This window comes from Taudactylus pleione, unplaced genomic scaffold, assembly GCF_031769625.1.
Source record: "Taudactylus pleione unplaced genomic scaffold, aTauple2 ptg000257l, whole genome shotgun sequence".
NCBI classification, from domain to species: Eukaryota; Metazoa; Chordata; class Amphibia; order Anura; family Myobatrachidae; genus Taudactylus; species Taudactylus pleione.
In genome coordinates this window covers 364,113-383,297 of record NW_028284659.1, presented here as the reverse complement: position 1 = coordinate 383,297, position 19,185 = coordinate 364,113, and the positions used below count along the sequence as shown (strand labels likewise).

The following is a 19,185-nucleotide window of genomic DNA, read 5'->3' as shown; positions in this document are numbered from 1 at the left end:
TACCCCATGCAGCATTACTCTTACCTAGCTATGTACCGCATGCAGCATTACTCTTACCTAGCTATGTACCCCATGCAGCATTACTCTTACCTAGGTATGTACCACCTGCAGCATTACTCTTACCTAGCTATGTTCCACCTGCAGCATTACTCTTACCTAGCTATGTACCACCTGCAGCATTAGCAAGCTTAGTGTAATTGTCACCTATTAGATACCTGCTTATAGAATGGTAGTATGTCTCCCTCTGGTGGTCACATGAAATTGTTTCTGCTCTGGGTTATGGGCTCGGCTGATGGGTGCTCACTAGCTCTATGTACAATGGCCCTCATTCAGAGCCACTCGCTAGCGGCAGTACGCTCGTTCCGAGCGATGTTCGCACATCTGCGCATGCGTACGGTTTTTAGTACGCATGCGCGAACCAGTCAGTGCGGCCGAAAATCGTTGGTACGCAATATAGCGAGGGCCTGCTATTTTGAGTGACAGAATGAGGCGTATGTGGGTGGTAACAGGGGAAGGTGCTTGAAAACGGGGAGTGGAGATCCGAACGCAGGCGTGCTTAAAGGTCAAAACGGGCATTTTAAGGGAGTGCATAATTAATACAGCAGCGTCATTGACCACGTCACTTGTTTTTTTTTAACTCAGAACTGCTCGCAAAATAGCGGTTGAAAACACCAACCACAAGAATAGCGAGCAGTTCATACGCTGTACGATGTACTCGATTAATCTAATAAATAGCGGACATGACGTATGGTGCGTGCGGCCAGGGGGCGTTTTTATCAAAAAAACGAGCGTATGTTTTGCTCGCTCGTTCAGACTTAGAGGTGGGAACAGACTGCAATTTGCGAACGGATCATTTGAATAGCCACCCCTTGTTTTTGAACGAACGACCACAAATAGCGAACGGCTCTGAATCAGGCCCAATGTCTCCCCTTTATAAGTGCATTCTTCAGTCTCGCAGACACTCATTGTCCCAATCTCTCCCGTCTTTTGCAGGATACGGATCCAGTAAATCTATTTGACATGTCAGTGACATCTGTGCTCCTGCTGACGGCGTTCTGTGAGTTCATGTGTCTGATATACTTTTTATGTACAGTCATTAGCTGGATAAACAGATGGGAATTTCGGTTAGAGAGAGAGATCCGCAGGACGCCCCTTTATTCACTATTACACCAGCGCTGCCCAATCTTTATATGTCACTATTTAGTGTGAGAGTGGACACTGATGTGTCAGGTGAGTGTTGGGTCACTATTACACCAACGCTGCCCAGTGAGTGTTGAGTCACTATTGATGCTACATGACAGGCTCACCACTATTATCATATTCTATTTATGTACCCACAAATGTCCCGTTCTGCAGTACATAGATGGTAACATAACGTGTAACACAAATTAACCAGTAACAGACTACTTTACAAATTGAAAAATACACACAAAAAAACTTAAAACACTGTATCAGGTGTGTGATGTACTGTAAGTGTGCTCTGTGTATAGTGGGCCTGATTCAGAGCTGGACGCTCTGACCAAAGCGCTCGCTCTGAATCAGGGCCCTCCTCCATGAAAATGGAGCGTCCTCCTGGACGCTCGTATAGCTGTGGGTGACCACCCACAGCTATAGCGAGCAGCCATGATGATGGTCGCGATGGTCTTGACCATCGCGACCATCGGGCTTGCGATGAGACCCTGCGGTAGGGTCTTGCTGCCGCAAGCCCTGGAGTGATTTTGGCTCGATCAGAGCCAAAATCACTCCCACTGACATCACTAGTGATGTCAGTGGGGCCGGCTTCAGATTGTAGGCGTTCCCATGGGAACGCCTCCATCTGGCAGGCACGCCCCCGGCACGCCCACCAAAGGGGGTGTGCTGTCAATCAACATCGACAGCACGCCCCCTTTGGGGCAAGACCCGGAGCGCTGGAGAGACCGTCGCTCGTCGGGTCTCGCGCATGCGCACGACGGAGCTCCCTCCGTTGTGCGCATGCGCAGTGGGGGAACATCGACCTGCTTGCGAGCATACTGCCGTTCACGAGCGGGTCTGAATGACCCCCAGTGATCAGTGTGTATCAGGTGTATGATATCAGTGTGACCTGTATATAGTGATTGTGTGTAATAGGTGTGTGATGTACTGTAAAGCTGCATACAGATGCAACAATTTTGTTACCAACGATTTTATGAACGATGTTATGAACGATTATCAGATCTGTCGGATTTTTTAAAATGTACTGAACGATTTTTTTGAACTACAAACGATTTTCGCATATTAACTTAATGAAAATTGTTGAGTTGGCCAGTCTGACTGAACTACAAACTACAAGCTGCAAACTACAAACGTGAACGCGCATGAACGATAATCGTTTTCAATCAGAAAGTGAATGATTTTTTCAACAATTGAACGATAAACGATATCGTTAACGATAATCGTTCAAAGAATCGTTTTGTGTGTATGCACCTTAAGTTAGCTCTGTGTATAGTGATCTGTGTGTATCAGGTGTGTGATATCGGTGTGACCTGTGTATAGTGATCAGTTTGTATCAGGTGTGTGATATCGGTGTGACCTGTGTATAGTGATCAGTGTGACCTGTGTATAGTGATCAGTGTGACCTCTGCATAGTGATCAGTGTGACCTGTGTATAGTGATCAGTGTGACCTGTGTATAGTGATCAGTGTGACCTCTGTATAGTGATCATTGTGGCCTGTGTATAGTGATCAGTGTGACCTGTGTATAGTGATCAGTGTGTATCAGGTGTGTGATATCAGTGTGACCTGTGTATAGTGATCAGTGTGACCTCTGTATAGTGATCAGTGTGACCTGTGTATAGTGATCAGTGTGACCTGTGTATAGTGATCAGTGTGACTTGTGTATAGTGATCAGTGTGTAGGGTAAGTAGGGTGATTTGGAGCAATGAGAAGAGTTACCCCCGTTATCTTGTCTATCTCCCTGTGAGACACCAGATCTTGCTCTGTAGATAGAGGTAATGGGGAATAAGAATAGATTAGTCTGAGTTAGTGCCATGTACAGTACAGACTTTATGTTCTATCAGATTCTCAGAGTATCGGGATCCTCATTCTATAACTTAGAAGCTGATGAAATCTCTGTTTCCCAGGTGTCTCCTTCTGGATGATATATGCACAAGACACCTACATCGCTGAACGTAAGTAATATGTAGAATAAACCCTCTTATTGGTCTATTAACTAAAGTGAGAGTTTTTACAGGTGGAGATGTTACCCATAGCAACCAATCAGATTCTACTTATCATTTATCTAGAACACAGGTTCTCAAACTCGGTCCTCAGGACCACAAACAGGGCATGTTTTCCAGGTCTCCACAGAATCACAAGTGAAATAATCAGCTCCACCTGTGGATCTTTTAAAATGTGTCAGTGAGTAATGACTACACCTGTGCATCTGCTGGGTGACCTGGGAAATGTGTCAGTGAGTAATGAACACACCTGTGCTCCTGCTGGGTGACCTGGGAAATGTGTCAGTGAGTAATGAATACACCTGTGCATCTGCTGGGTGACCTGGGAAATGTGTCAGTGAGTAATGAACACACCTGTGCTCCTGCTGGGTGACCTGGGAAATGTGTCAGTGAGTAATGAATACACCTGTGCATCTGCTGGGTGACCTGGGAAATGTGTCAGTGAGTAATGAACACACCTGTGCTCCTGCTGGGTGACCTGGAAAATGTGTCAGTGAGTAATGAACACACCTGTGCTCCTGCTGGGTGACCTGGAAAATGTGTCAGTGAGTAATGAACACACCTGTGCTCCTGCTGGGTGACCTGGAAAATGTGTCAGTGAGTAATGACTACACCTGTGCATCTGCTGGGTGACCTGGGAAATGTGTCAGTGAGTAATGAACACACCTGTGCTCCTGCTGGGTGACCTGGGAAATGTGTCAGTGAGTAATGACTACACCTGTGCTCCTGCTGGGTGACCTGGGAAATGTGTCAGTGAGTAATGAACACACCTGTGCACCTGCTGGGTGACCTGTGTAATGTGTCAGTGAGTAATGAACACACCTGTGCTCCTGCTGGGTGACCTGGAAAACGTGACCTGTGTGGGGTCCTGAGGACCGAGTTTGAGAACCACCGATCTAGCACCTTCCAGGTGATAATAGATAGAATGTGATCGGTTGCTATGGACAACATCTCCACTTCTAAAAATCCGCATTTTAGTTATTATACCCCTTACTAACAAGTCTTTGCAATGACATAAAAATTTATCTAAATAGTATAATATCGTATAGAGACTTCTGTATGATCCTGTGCAACAATTAGAATTCACACTGTTTGCTATGGATTTCATGTGAGGATTCAAATAGCGATCTATGATGAGTGTACCTATTAATGATAAATCCCATTAACCCTAACTAGGAAGTATCAAAGTAACTGAGATACTTATGAAAAGTCACAAACCTTATTTATTTATATATAAAGGGAATAAAAAAACCTTCACAACAAGGTTTAATGATTAATATCCCTTCAAGGGTGAGGAGACAGTAATTCTATGAGGTCTCTTGCAAAAGGATATGTGATAATAACCAATATCAATTCACCCCTAGGAGGATTAGTGCTTACGCTAATTAACTTTAGACCAATTGGCATCATTACCACATATTTCATCTTCTTGACAACATAGGAATTAACTGTGGTTGAAATGATAAATACAAAGGGGACTATTGAATAGATCATATACATACACATCTCATGTTAAAACCTGATCGATAAACACCTGATATTATAATCTTTAATTAAAACATCATTTGATCTCATGATCTTTGCGATACTGGATTATAATCTCATACTGAGTATATTGAATACAGTCGATCTTATGACGATTGAATTAAAACACACACAGCCGGGATTCTACTTGTTATATTTTAATACACATTACTACTTTTTTTCACTATCTATATGTTTTTATCATTATTTCGCTGGCTACTGTCCAATACCAGGGGATATTTCAATGTCTATCCAATAAACGTTAAGTTTTTATGATAATGACAAAATAAACATTTTGGTTCAGTTCCTACAAAAAATGACCTGTATCCCGCAGGTAGCTCTTGTATCCCTCAGGTAGCTCTTGTATCCCGCAGGTAGCTCTTGTATCCCTCAGGTAGCTCTTGTATCCCTCAGGTAGCTCTTGTATCCCTCAGGTAGCTCTTGTATCCCGCAGGTAGCTCTTGTATCCCTCAGGTAGCTCTTGTGTCCCTCAGGTAGCTCTTGTATTCCGCAGGTAGCTCTTGTACCCCGCATGTAGCTCTTGTATCACTCAGGTAGCCCTTGTATCACTCAGGTAGCTCTTGGATCCCTCAGGTAGCTCTTGTGTCCCTCATGTAGCTCTTGTATCACTCAGGTAGCTCATGTGTCCCTCAGGTAGCTCTTGTGTCTCTCAGGTAGCTCTTGTGTCTCTCAGGTAGCTCTTGTATCCCTCAGGTAGCTCTTGTGTCTCTCAGGTAGCTCTTGTATCCCTCAGGTAGCTCTTGTGTCCCTCAGGTAGCTCTTGTATCCCTCAGGTAGCTCTTGTGTCCCTCAGGTAGCTCTTGTGTCCCTCATGTAGCTCTTGTATCACTCAGGTAGCTCTTGTATTCCGCAGATAGCTCTTGGATCCCTCAGGTAGCTCTTGTGTCCCTCATGTAGCTCTTGTATCACTCAGGTAGGTCTTGTATCCCGCAGGTAGCTCTTGTGTCCCTCAGGTAGCTCTTGTGTCTCTCAGGTAGCTCTTGTATCCCTCAGGTAGCTCTTGTGTCTCTCAGGTAACTCTTGTATCCCTCAGGAAGCTCTTGCATCCCTCAGGTAGCTCTTGTGTCCCTCATGTAGCTCTTGTATCACTCAGGTAGCTCTTGTATCCCGCAGATAGCTCTTGGATCCCTCAGGTAGCTCTTGTGTCCCTCATGTAGCTCTTGTATCACTCAGGTAGCTCTTGTATCCCGCAGGTAGCTCTTGTGTCCCTCAGGTAGCTCTTGTGTCTCTCAGGTAGCTCTTGTATCCCTCAGGTAGCTCTTGTGTCTCTCAGGTAGCTCTTGTATCCCTCAGGAAGCTCTTGCATCCCTCAGGTAGCTCTTGCAGCCCGCAGGTAACTCTTGTATCCCTCAGGTAGCTCTTGTACCCCGCAGGTAGCTCTTGTACCCCGCAGGTAGCTCTTGTATCACTCAGGTAGCCCTTGTATCACTCAGGTAGCTCTTGGATCACTCAGGTAGCTCTTGTGTCCCTCATGTAGCTCTTGTATCACTCAGGTAGCTCTTGTATCCCGCAGGTAGCTCATGTGTCCCTCAGGTAGCTCTTGTGTCTCTCAGGTAGCTCTTGTATCCCTCAGGTAGCTCTTGTGTCTCTCAGGTAGCTCTTGTATCCCTCAGGTAGCTCTTGCGTCCCTCAGGTAGCTCTTGTATCCCTCAGGTAGCTCTTGCATCCCTCAGGTAGCTCTTGTGTCCCTCATGTAGCTCTTGTATCACTCAGGTAGCTCTTGTATCCCGCAGGTAGCTCTTGGATCCCTCAGGTAGCTCTTGTGTCCCTCATGTAGCTCTTGTATCACTCAGGTAGCTCTTGTATCCCGCAGGTAGCTCTTGTGTCCCTCAGGTAGCTCTTGTGTCTCTCAGGTAGCTCTTGTATCCCTCAGGTAGCTCTTGTATCCCTCAGGAAGCTCTTGTATCCCTCAGGAAGCTCTTGCATCCCTCAGGTAGCTCTTGCAGCCCGCAGGTAACTCTTGTATCACTCAGGTAGCTCTTGTATCCCGCAGGTAGCTCTTGGTAGCTCTTGAATCCCTCAGGTAGCTCTTGTATCCCGCAGGAAGCTCTTTTATCCCGCAGATAGCTCTTGGTAGCTCTTGTATCCCGCAGTTTGCTCTTGTAGCCCGCAGGTAGCTCTTGGTAGTTCTTGTACCCCGCAGGTAGCTCTTGTATCCAGCAGGTAGCTCTTGTATCCCGCAGGTAGCTCTTGTACCTCGCAGGTAGCTCTTGTATCCCGCAGGTAGCTCTTGTACCTCGCAGGTAGCTCTTGTATCCCGCAGGTAGCTCTTGGATCCCGCAGGAAGCTCTTGGATCCCGCAGGTAGCTCTTGGATCCCACAGGTAGCTCTTGGATCCCGCAGGTAGCTCTTGTGTCCCTCATGTAGCTCTTGTATCACTCAGGTAGCTCTTGTACCCCACAGGTAGCTCTTGTACCCCGCAGGTAGCTCTTGTACCCCGCAGGTAGCTCTTGTATTCCGCAGGTAGCTCTTGTACCCCGCAGGTAGCTCTTGGTAACTCTTGTATCCCTCAGGTAGCTCTTGTATCCCGCTGGTAGCTCTTGTACCCCACAGGTAGCTCTTGTATCCCACAGGTAGCTCTTGTATCCCGCAGGTAGCTCTTGTATCCCGCAGGTAGCTCTTGGTAGGTCTTGTATCCCTCAGGTAGCGCTTGTATCCCGCAGGTAGCTCTTGTATCCCGCAGGTAGCTCTTGTGTCCCGCAGGTAGCTCTTGGTAGCTCTTGTATCCCTCAGGTAGCGCTTGTATCCCGCAGGTAGCTCTTTTATCCCGCATGTAGCTCTTGTGTCCCGCAGGTAGCTCTTGTACCTCGCAGGTAGCTCTTGTACCTCGCAGGTAGCTCTTGGTAGCTCTTGTATCCCTCAGGTAGCTCTTGTACCCCACAGGTAGCTCTTGTATCCCGCAGGTAGCTCTTGTATCCCGCAGGTAGCTCTTGGTAGCTCTTGTATCCCTCAGGTAGCTCTTGTATCCCGCAGGAAGCTCTTTTATCCCGCAGGTAGCTCTTGGTAGCTCTTGTATCCCGCAGTTAGCTCTTGAAGCCCGCAGGTAGCTCTTGGTAGTTCTTGTACCCCGCAGGTAGCTCTTGCATCCAGCAGGTAGCTCTTGTATCCCGCAGGTAGCTCTTGTATCCAGCAGGTAGCTCTTGTATCCTGCAGGTAGCTCTTGTACCTCGCAGGTAGCTCTTGTATCCCGCAGGTAGCTCTTGTATCCCGCAGGTAGCTCTTTTCCCTCGCAGGTAGCTCTTGTATCCCGCAGGTAGCTCTTCGATCCCGCAGGTAGCTCTTCGATCCCGCAGGTAGCTCTTGGATCCCTCAGGTAGCTCTTGCGTCCCTCATGTAGCTCTTGTGTCCTTCAGGTAGCTCTTGCGTCCCTCAGGTAGCTCTTGTGTCCCTCAGGTAGCTCTTGCATCCCTCAGGTAGCTCTTGTGTCCTTCAGGTAGCTCTTGTATCCCTCAGGTAGCTCTTGCATCCCTCAGGTAGCTCTTGTGTCCCTCAGGTAGCTCTTGCGTCCCTCAGGTAGCTCTTGCGTCCCTCAGGTAGCTCTTGTATCCCGCAGGTAGCACTTGTACCCCGCAGGTAGCACTTGGTAGCTCTTGTATCCCTCAGGTAGCTCTTTTATCCTGCAGGTAGCTCTTGTATCCCGCAGGTAGCTCTTGTATCCCTCAGGTAGCTCTTTTATCCTGCAGGTAGCTCTTGTACCCCGCAGGTAGCTCTTGTATCCCACAGGTAGCTCTTGTACCGTGCAGGTAGCTCTTGGTAGCTCTTGTATCCCTCAGGTAGCTCTTGTATCCTGCTGGTAGCTCTTGTACCCCGCAGTTAGCTCTTGTATCCCGCAGGTAGCTCTTGTATCCCGCAGGTAGCTCTTGGTAGCTCTTTTATCCCTTAGGTAGCTCTTGTATCCCGCAGGTTGCTCTTTTGTCCCGCAGGTAGCTCTTGTACCTCGCAGGTAGCTCTTGCGTCCCTCAGGTAGCTCTTTCATCCCTTAGGTAGCTCTTGTATCCCGCAGGTAGCACTTGTACCCCGCAGGTAGCTCTTGGTAGCTCTTGTATCCCTCAGGTAGCTCTTTTGTCCCGCAGGTAGCTCTTGTACCTCGCAGGTAGCTCTTGTATCCTGCAGGTAGCTCTTGGTAGCTCTTGTATCCCTCAGGCAGCTCTTCTACCCCACAGGTAGCTCTTGTATTCCGCAGGTAGCTCTTGTATCCCGCAGGTAGCTCTTGGTAGCTCTTGTATCCCTCAGGTAGCTCTTTTATTCTGCAGGTAGCTCTTTTATCCTGCAGGTAGCTCTTGGTAGCTCTTGTATCCCCCAGTTAGCTCTTGTATCCCACTGGTAGCTCTTGGTAGTTCTTGTACCCCACAGGTAGCTCTTGTATCCAGCAGGTAGCTCTTGTATCCCGCAGGTAGCTCTTGTACCTCCCAGGTAGCTCTTGTACTTCGCAGGTAGCTCTTGTAACCCTCAGGTAGCTCTTGTACCCCGCAGGTAGCTCTTGTATCCCGCAGGTAGCTCTTGTATCCTGCAGGTTGCTCTTGGTAGCTCTTCTATCCCTCAGGTAGCTCTTGTATCCCGCAGGTAGCTCTTGTATACCGTAGGTAGCTCTTGTGTCCCGCAGGTAGCTCTTGTACCTCGCCGGTAGCTCTTGTACCTTGCAGGTAGCTCTTGTATCAAGCAGGTAGCTCTTGGTAGCTCTTGTATCCCGCAGGTAGCTATTTTACCTCGCCGGTAGCTCTTGTACTTTGCAGGTAGCTCTTGTATGCCGCAGGTAGCTCTTGGTAGCTCTTGTATCCCTCAGGTAGCTCTTGTATCCTGCAGGTAGCTCTTGTACCCCGCAGGTAGCTCTTGTATCCTGCAGGTAGCTCTTGTATCCCTCAGGTAGCTCTTGGTAGCTCTTGTATCCCTCAGGTAGCTCTTGGTAGCTCTTGTATCCCGCAGTTAGCTATTTTATCCCGCAGGTAGCTCTTGATAGCTCTTGTATCCCGCAGTTAGCTCTTGGTAGTTCTTGTACCCCGCAGCTAGCTCTTGTATCCAGCAGGTAGCTCTTGTATCCCGCAGGTAGCTCTTGTACCTCGCAGGTAGCTCTTGTACCTCGCAGGTAGCTCTTGGTAGCTCTTGTATCCCTCAGTTAGCTCTTGTACCCCGCAGGTAGCTCTTGGTAGCTCTTGTATCCCTCAGGTAGCTCTTGTTTCCCGCAGGTAGCTCTAGGTAGCTCTTGTATCCCACAGTTAGCTCTTGTATCCCGCAGGTAGCTCTTGGTAGTTCTTGTACCCCGCAGGTAGCTCTTGTATCCAGCAGGTAGCTCTTGGTAGCTCCTGTATCCCTTAGGTAGCTCTTGTACCCCTTAGGTAGCTCTTGTATCCCGCAGGTAGCTCTTGTATCCCGCAGGTAGCTCTTGTACCCCGCAGGTAGCTCTTGTACCCAGCAGGTAGCTCTTGTACCCTGCAGGTAGTTCTTGTATCCCGCAGGTAGCTCTTGTACCCCGCAGGTAGCTCTTGGTAGCTCTTGTATCCCTCAGGTAGCTCTTGTATCCCACTGGTAGCTCTTGTACCCCACAGGTAGCTCTTGTATCCCGCAGGTAGCTCTTGTATCCCGCAGGTAGCTCTTGTATCCCGCAGGTAGCTCTTGGTAGCTCTGGTATCCCGCTGGTAGCTCTTGTACCCCGCAGGTAGCTCTTGTATCCCGCAGGTAGCTCTTGTATCCCGCAGGTAGCTCTTGAATCCCGCAGGTAGCTCTTGGTAGCTCTTGTATCCCTCAGGTAGCGCTTGTATCCCGCAGTTAGCTCTTGTATCCTGCAGGTAGCTCTTGTGTCCCGCAGGTAGCTCTTGTGTCCTGCAGGTAGCTCTTGTGTCCCGCAGGTAGCTCTTGTACCTCGCAGGTAGCTCTTGTATCCCGCAGTTAGCTCTTGCTAGCTCTTGTATCCCTCAGGTAGCTCTTGTACCCCGCAGGTAGCTCTTGTATCCCGCAGGTAGCTCTTGTTTCCCGCAGGTAACTCTTGGTAGCTCTTGTATCCCTCAGGTAGCTCTTGTATCCCACAGGAAGCTCTTTTATCCCACAGGTAGCTCTTGGTAGCTCTTGTAACCCGCAGTGAGCTCTTGGAGCCCGCAGGTAGCTCTTGGTAGTTCTTGTACCCCGCTGGTAGCTCTTGTATCCTGCAGGTAGCTCTTGTATCCAGCAGGTAGCTCTTGTATCCTGCAGGTAGCTCTTGTACCTCGCAGGTAGCTCTTGTATCCCGCTGGTAGCTCTTGTACCTCGCAGGTAGCTCTTGTATCCCGCAGGTAGCTCTTGTATCCCGCAGGTAGCTCTTGGATCCTGCAGGTAGCTCTTGGATCCCTCAGGTAGCTCTTGTGTCCCTTATGTAGCTCTTGCATCCCTCAGGTAGCTCTTGTATCCCGCAGCTAGCTCTTGTACCCCGCAGGTAGCTCTTCTACCCCGCAGGTAGCTCTTGGTAGCTCTTGTATCCCTCAGGTAGCTCTTATATCCCGCAGGAAGCTCTTGTATCCTGCAGGTAGCTCTTGTGTCCCGCAGGTAGCTCTTGTACCCCGCAGGTTGCTCTTGTACCCCGCAGGTAGCTCTTGTATCCCGCAGGTAGCTCTTGTACCCCGCAGGTAGCTCTTGTATCCCACAGGTAGCTCTTGAATCCTGCAGGTAGCTCTTGAATCCTGCAGGTAGCTCTTGTATCCCACAGGTAGCTCTTGTGTCCTTCAGGTAGCTCTTGCATCCCTCAGGTAGCTCTTTTGTCCCTCAGGTAGCTCTTGCGTCCCTCAGGTAGCTCTTGTGTCCTTCAGGTAGCTCTTGCATCCCTCAGGTAGCTCTTGCGTCCCTCAGGTAGCTCTTGCGTCCCTCAGGTAGCTCGTGTCCTTCAGGTAGCTCTTGCATCCCTCAGGTAGCTCTTGTGTCCCTCAGGTAGCTCTTGCGTCCCTCAGGTAGCTCTTGCATCCCTCAGGTAGCTCTTGTATCCCGCAGTTAGCTCTTGTACCCCGCAGGTAGCTCTTGGTAGCTCTTGTATCCCTCAGGAAGCTATTTTATCCTGCAGGTAGCTCTTGTATCCCGCAGGTAGCTCTTGTATCCCTCAGGTAGCTCTTGTACCCCACAGGTAGCTCTTGTACCCCGCAGGTAGCTCTTGTACCCCGCAGGTAGCTCTTGTATCCCGCAGGTAGCTCTTGTACCCCGCAGGTAGCTCTTGGTAGCTCTTCTATCCCTCAGGTAGCTCTTGTATCCTGCTGGTAACTCTTGTACCCCGCAGGTAGCTCTTGTATCCTGCAGGTAGCTCTTGTATCCCGCAGGTAGCTCTTGTATCCCGCAGGTAGCTCTTGGTAGCTCTTGTATCCCTCAGGTAGCTCTTGTATCCCGCAGGTAGCTCTTGTGTCCCGCAGGTAGCTCTTGTACCTCGCAGGTAGCTCTTGTATCCCGCAGGTAGCTCTTGGTAGCTCTTGTATCCCTCAGGCAGCTCTTCTTCCCTGCAGGTAGCTCTTGTATCCTGCAGATAGCTCTTGTATCCCGCAGGTAGCTCTTGGTAGCTCTTGTATCCCTCAGGTAGCTCTTGTATCCCGCAGGTAGCTTTTTTATCCCACAGGTAGCTCTTGGTATCTCTTGTATCCCGCAGTTAGCTCTTGTATCCCGCAGGTAGTTCTTGGTAGTTCTTGTACCCCGCAGGTAGCTCTTGTATCCAGCAGGTAGCTCTTGTATCCCGCAGGTAGATCTTGTACCTCTTGGTAGCTCTTGTAACCCTCAGGTAGCTCTTGTACCCCGCAGGTAGCTCTTGTATCCCGCAGGTAGCTCTTGTATCCCGCAGGTAGCTCTTGGTAGCTCTTCTATCCCTCAGGTAGCTCTTGTATCCCGCAAGTAGCTCTTGTATCCCGCAGGTAGCTCTTGTGTCCCGCAGGTAGCTCTTGTGTCCCGCAGTTAGCTCTTGTACCTCGCCGGTAGCTCTTGTACCTTGCAGGTAGCTCTTGTATCCCGCAGGTAGCTCTTGGTAGCTCTTGTATCCCGCAGGTAGCTATTGTACCTCGCCGGTAACGCTTGTACCTTGCAGGTAGCTCTTGTATCCCGCAGGTAGCTCTTGGTACCTCTTGTATCCCTAAGGTAGCTCTTGTTTCCTGCAGGTAGCTCTTGTACCCCGCAGGTAGCTCTTGTATCCCGCAGGTAGCTCTTGTATCCCTCAGGTAGCTCTTGGTAGCTCTTTTATCCCTCAGGTAGCTCTTGTATCCCGCAGGTAGCTCTTTTATCCCGCAGGTAGCTCTTGGTAGCTCTTGTATCCCGCAGTTAGCTCTTGTATCCCGCAGGTAGCTCTTGGTATTTCTTGTACCCCGCAGGTAGCTCTTGTATCCAGCAGGTAGCTCTTGAATCCCGCAGGTAGCTCTTGTACCTCGCAGGTAGCTCTTGTACCTCGCAGGTAGCTCTTGTAGCTCTTGTATCCCTCAGGTAGCTCTTGTACCCTGCAGGTAGCTCTTGGTAGCTCTTGTATCCCTCAGGTAGCTCTTGTTTCCCACAGGTAGCTCTTTGTAGCTCTTGTATCCCGCAGTTAGCTCTTGTATCCCGCAGGTAGCTCTTGGTAGTTCTTGTACCCCGCAGGTAGCTCTTGTATCCAGCAGGTAGCTCTTGGTAGCTCTTGTATCCCTTAGGTAGCTCTTGTACCCCGCAGGTAGCTCTTGTATCCCGCAGGTAGCTCTTGTATCCCGCAGGTAGCTCTTGGTAGTTCTTGTACCCTGCACGTAGTTCTTGTACCCCACAGGTAGCTCTTGTATCCCGCAGGTAGCTCTTGTATCCCGCAGGTAACTCTTGGTAGCTCTTGTACCCCGCAGGTAGCTCTTGTATCCCTCAGGTAGCTCTTGTATCCCGCAGGTAGCTCTTGTATCCCTCAGGTAGCTCTTGTGTCCCGCAGGTAGCTCTTGTGTCCTGCAGGTAGCTCTTATGTCCCGCAGGTAGCTCTTGGGTCCCGCAGGTAGCTCTTGGTAGCTCTTTTACCCTGCAGGTAGCTCTTTTATCCCTCAGGTAGCTCTTGTATCCCGCAGGTAGCTCTTGTATCCCTCAGGTAGCTTTTGTATCCCGCAGGTAGCTCTTGTATCCCGCAGGTAGCTCTTGGTAGCTCTTGGTAGCTCTTGTATCCCGCAGGTAGCTCTTGGTAGCTCTTGTATCCCGCAGGTAGCTCTTGTATCCCGCAGGTAGCTCTTGTATCCCGCAGGTAACTCTTGTATCCCGCAGGTAGCTCTTGTATCCCTCAGATTGCTCTTGGTAGATTTCACTAAAGGCTGCAAATAATAATGTAAGAACTGCACCATAGGTTGTAGTATAGATCTGCTGGCAGAAATTATTGCTGTGCCAGGAGGGTCTGTTAGCGATTTGTGTATCTTGGGCAATGTGTACAGTACAGGACAATCAAAATTCAGTAATGTTTTATCCATCCACCCTTTCTTATGGGCCCAATTGATGAGTTCATCAACCTATTTCTCAATTCTTGTCATGGGATTAAATTCCATTTTACAGTAAGTAGTGGAATCTGAAAGTTATCTTCTAATCTAATTATCATATGTGCTAACATCCTGTATCACTGCAGCGCCCCCTGTGTCAGGATTCCTCACTACAATAGATGTATTCTTACATAGTGTCCTAAGCGCAGATCTTTAATCAAAAGTCAAATTATTAAAACATGTTGTATTTCTGCCAGCATCTGTCTTTACATCCTGATCTACCATCCTCAAATAGGTTTGTATCTAGCATTAGTGGAAATCGGCTAAAATGAACTTGATTTAACATAAAAACCCTTTGAGCTCTACTATCCACATTAGTTTCTTTCTTATCAAAGTCTTCTCTCAGTCTCAGTTAGTGGCCCATATTGATTAAGTTAATAGAACACTGAAAATCATTAAATCTATGTGTGAGAATGAAAGAAAGGCCTTTAGAAAGCAAAAATATTTCAGCCAGACTCAATTTATAACTAGATACATAAAAAAATGAACTTTTGGCTCCATTGGCAGCTCCAGGGGTGCAGCTCAGTCCAACATTCCACAGAATCCGAACCGCTCATCTCTAACCAACTCTGTCTGATGATCGGGCAAAAAAATCTTTTTTAAAAATGATCTAAGATCATCAAAAGTCAGGAAAATTCCCGCCTAATAAATTTTGTGCAGGCAAAACACCAAATCAATACAGAAAAAGTATAGAAATTTTGAATAAAGCTAAATATAAAGAAAGTCCAAAAACAAAGTCCCCATACAGTAACTTCAGGATGCACACTCAGACGTATCCACAAAGGGTCCTCCAACATACATTAGATCAGAGTTGTACTCACTACACCTGGAACTAATGGCTGGGGTGCCACACTCAGGCTTTGGGGCATCATGCAAGGATGCATAAATACAAGCGCACTCACCAGGCTTGGGGGCAGTGTTGGGGGCATCGTACAAGGACGTATAAATACGAGCGCACTCACCAGGCTTTGGGGTGGCGTTGGGGGCATCGTACAAGGACGTATAAATACGAGCGCACTCACCAGGCTTTGGGGCGGCGTTGGGGGCATCGTACAATGACGTATAAATACGAGCGCACTCACCAGGCTTTGGGGCAGCGTTGGGGGGATCATACAATGACATATAAATACGAGCGCACACACCAGGCATTGGGTCAGCGTTGGGGGCATCGTACAAGGACGTATAAATACGAGCGCACTCACCAGGCTTTGGGGCAGTGTTGGGGGCATCGTACAAGGATGTATAAATACGAGCGCACTCCCCAGGCTTTGGGGCAGTGTTGGGGGCATCGTACAAGGATGTATAAATACGAGCGCACTCACCAGGCTTTGGGGCAGCGTTGGGGGGATCATACAAGGACATATAAATACGAGCGCACTCACCAGGCTTTGGGGCAGCGTTGGGGGCATCGTACAAGGACGTATAAATATGAACCCACTCACCAGGCTTTGGGGCAGCGTTGGGGGGATCATACAAGGACGTATAAACACGAGCGCACTCACCAGGCTTTGGGGCAGCGTTGGGGGGATCATACAATGACGTATAAATACGAGCGCACTCACCAGGCTTTGGGGCGGCGTTGGGGGCATCGTACAATGACGTATAAATACGAGCCCACTCACCAGGCTTTTCATCTTCAACATGGAAAATTGCTGCATAATTTATTTTCTTATCAATGCAGATCAAGCATAGCGGGTCAACGTTTCGACTCCAGCCGGGACCTTTATCATGACCCGATATATCTGCGCACACAAAAAGTAGAAACAGTACAAAATTCCTTACCTGGTGTCCCTGTGTCCTTATAACCTCACAAGACGCGTCAGATTGGTAACCGCGTGTGCCGTGTACGGAAGTGACATCACAGCATGTCGCCACATTAATCAATATCAGTACAATAAGTATCAGCACAAAAATTGTACGTACATCACAGCCTCAAACACATCAGCTCATCTATATATTTTATTCTTACAGATTCCCCTATGAAATGTGAACAGGACAAAGAATATAACAAGTGTGGAAGCTCCTGTCCTCCATCTTGCATGAATTACAGAGAGACTTTTCTTATATGTGCAACGGTGTGCGTCCCCGGCTGTTTCTGCAAGAAGGGCTTATTACTGGATCTCAGTGGAAACTGCGTGGAACAGGAGAAGTGCGATTCCTGCTATGGGAACACAACGTACACAACCTGCGCCAGCCAATGTGAGGAGAAGTGCACGCTAATCCCTACACGCATAGGAATACGCTGCATGGGGGGATGCAAAGAGGGCTGCGTCTGTAAGCCAGATTATGTGCGTCATAGTGATGGACGCTGCGCGCTCAGGAGCGAATGTCCCACCATGATCAATAAAGGAAACTGAAGGGTTGTGACTCCCTGACCTCTGTGTTCTGCTCACTTATTCTTACAGAGAGATCTTCTATATTGTTACACATATTGCTCACACCCATTACTGCATGGGACACACCCAGCCACCACACATTGCTTATTGCTCACACCCATTACTGCATGGGACACACCCAGCCACCACACATTGCTTATTGCTCACAACCATTACTGCATGGGACACACCCAGCCACCACACACTGCTTATTGCTCACACCCATTACTGCATGGTACACACCCAGCCACCACACACTGCTTATTGCTCACACCCATTACTGCATGGGACACACCCAGCCACCACACATTGCTTATTGCTCACACCCATTACTGCATGGTACACACCCAGCCACCACACAATGCTTATTGCTGTCACCCATCACTGCATGGTACACACGCAGCCACCACACATTGCTTATTGCTCACACCCATTACTGCATGGGACACACCCAGCCACCACACATTGCTTATTGCTCACACCCATTACTGCATGGGACACACCCAGCCACCACACATTGCTTATTGCTCACACCCATTACTGCATGGTACACACCCAGCCACCACACATTGCTTATTGCTCACACCCATTACCGCATGGGACACACCCAGCCACCACACATTGCTTATTGCTCACACCCATTACCTCATGGGACACACCCAGCCACCACACATTGCTTATTGCTCACACCCATTACCGCATGGGACACACCCAGCCACCACACACTGCTTATTGCTCACACCCATTACCGCATGGGACACGCCCAGCCACCACACATTGCTTATTGCTCACACCCATTACTGCATGGTACACACCCAGCCAACACACACTGCTTATTGCTCACACCCATTACCGCATGGGACACACCCAGCCACCACACATTGCTTATTGCTCATACCCATTACCGCATGGGACACACCCAGCCACCGCACATTGCTTATTGCTCACACCCATTACTGCATGGTACACACCCAGCCACCACACACAGCTTATTGCTCACACCCATTACTGCATGGGACACGCCCAGCCACCACACATTGCTTATTGCTCACACCCATTACTGCATGGTACACACCCAGCCACCACACACTGCTTAATGCTCACACCCATTACTGCATGGGACACGCCCAGCCACCACACACTGCTTATTGCTCACACGCATTACTGCATGGTACACACCCAGCCACCACACACTGCTTATTGCTCACACCCATTACTGCATGGGACACGCCCAGCCACCACACATTGCTTATTGCTCACACCCATTACTGCATGGGACACACCCAGCCACCACACACTGCTTATTGCTCACACCCTTTACCGCATGGGACACGCCCAGCCACCACACATTGCTTATTGCTCACACCCATTACCGCATGGTACACACCCTGCCACCACACACTGCTTATTGCTCACACCAATTACCGCATGGGACACACCCAGCCACCACACACTGCTTATTGCTCACACCCATTACCGCATGGGACACGCCCAGCCAATGCACATTGCGTATTGCTCACACCCATTACCGCATGGTAAACACCCAGCCACCGCACATTGCGTATTGCTCACACCCATTACTGCATGGAACACACCCAGCCACTACACACTGCTTATTGCTCACACCCATTACTGCATGGGACACGCCCAGCCACCACACATTGCTTATTGCTCACACCCATTACTGCGTGGTACACGCCCAGCCACCACACACTGCTTATTGCTCACACCCATTACTGCGTTGGACACGCCCAGCCACCACACACTGCTTATTGCTCACACCCATTACTGCATGGGACACACCCAGCCACCACACACTGCTTATTGCTCACACCCATTACCACGTGGGACACACCCAGCCACCACACATTGCTTATTGCTCACACCCATTACTGCATGGGACACACCCAGCCACCACACATTGCTTATTGCTCACACCCATTACTGCATGGGACACACCCAGCCACCACACATTGCTTATTGCTCACACCCATTACCGCATGGGACACGCCCAGCCACCACACATTGCTTATTGCTCACACCCATTATCGCATGGGACACGCCCAGCCACCACACACTGCTTATTGCTCACACCCATTACCGCATGGGACACACCCAGCCACCACACACTGCTTATTGCTCACACCCATTACCGCATGGGACACGCCCAGCCACCACACACTGCTTATTGCTCACACCCATTACCGCATGGGACACGCCCAGCCACCACACATTGCTTATTGCTCACACCCATTACTGCATGGTACACGCCCAGCCACCGCACATTGCTTTTTGCTCACACCCATTACTGCATGGTACACACCCAGCCACCACACACTGCTTATTGCTCACACCCATTACTGCATGGTACACACCCAGCCACCACACATTGCTTATTGCTCACACCCATTACCGCATGGGACACACCCAGCCACCACACACTGCTTATTGCTCACACCCATTACCGCATGGTACACACCCAGCCACCACACACTGCTTATTGCTCACACCCATTACTGCATGGTACACACCCAGCCACCACACATTGCTTATTGCTCACACCCATTACCGCATGGTACACACCCAGCCACCACACATTGCTTATTGCTCACACCCA

The 19,185-nt window shown here is 49.3% G+C and overlaps 1 protein-coding gene across 1 annotated transcript; it reads left to right on the top strand.

The window, feature by feature from the left end:
• Positions 1-996: 996 nt before the first annotated feature.
• LOC148514832 (mucin-6-like) lies at positions 997-16,550 on the top strand. Its single transcript, XM_088480874.1, has 3 exons — positions 997-1,057; positions 3,098-3,145; positions 16,165-16,550. The coding sequence occupies exons 1-3, from the start codon at positions 1,021-1,023 to the stop codon at positions 16,548-16,550; spliced, it is 471 nt and encodes a 156-aa protein (XP_088337000.1). The 5' UTR covers positions 997-1,020.
• Positions 16,551-19,185: the final 2,635 nt, after the last annotated feature.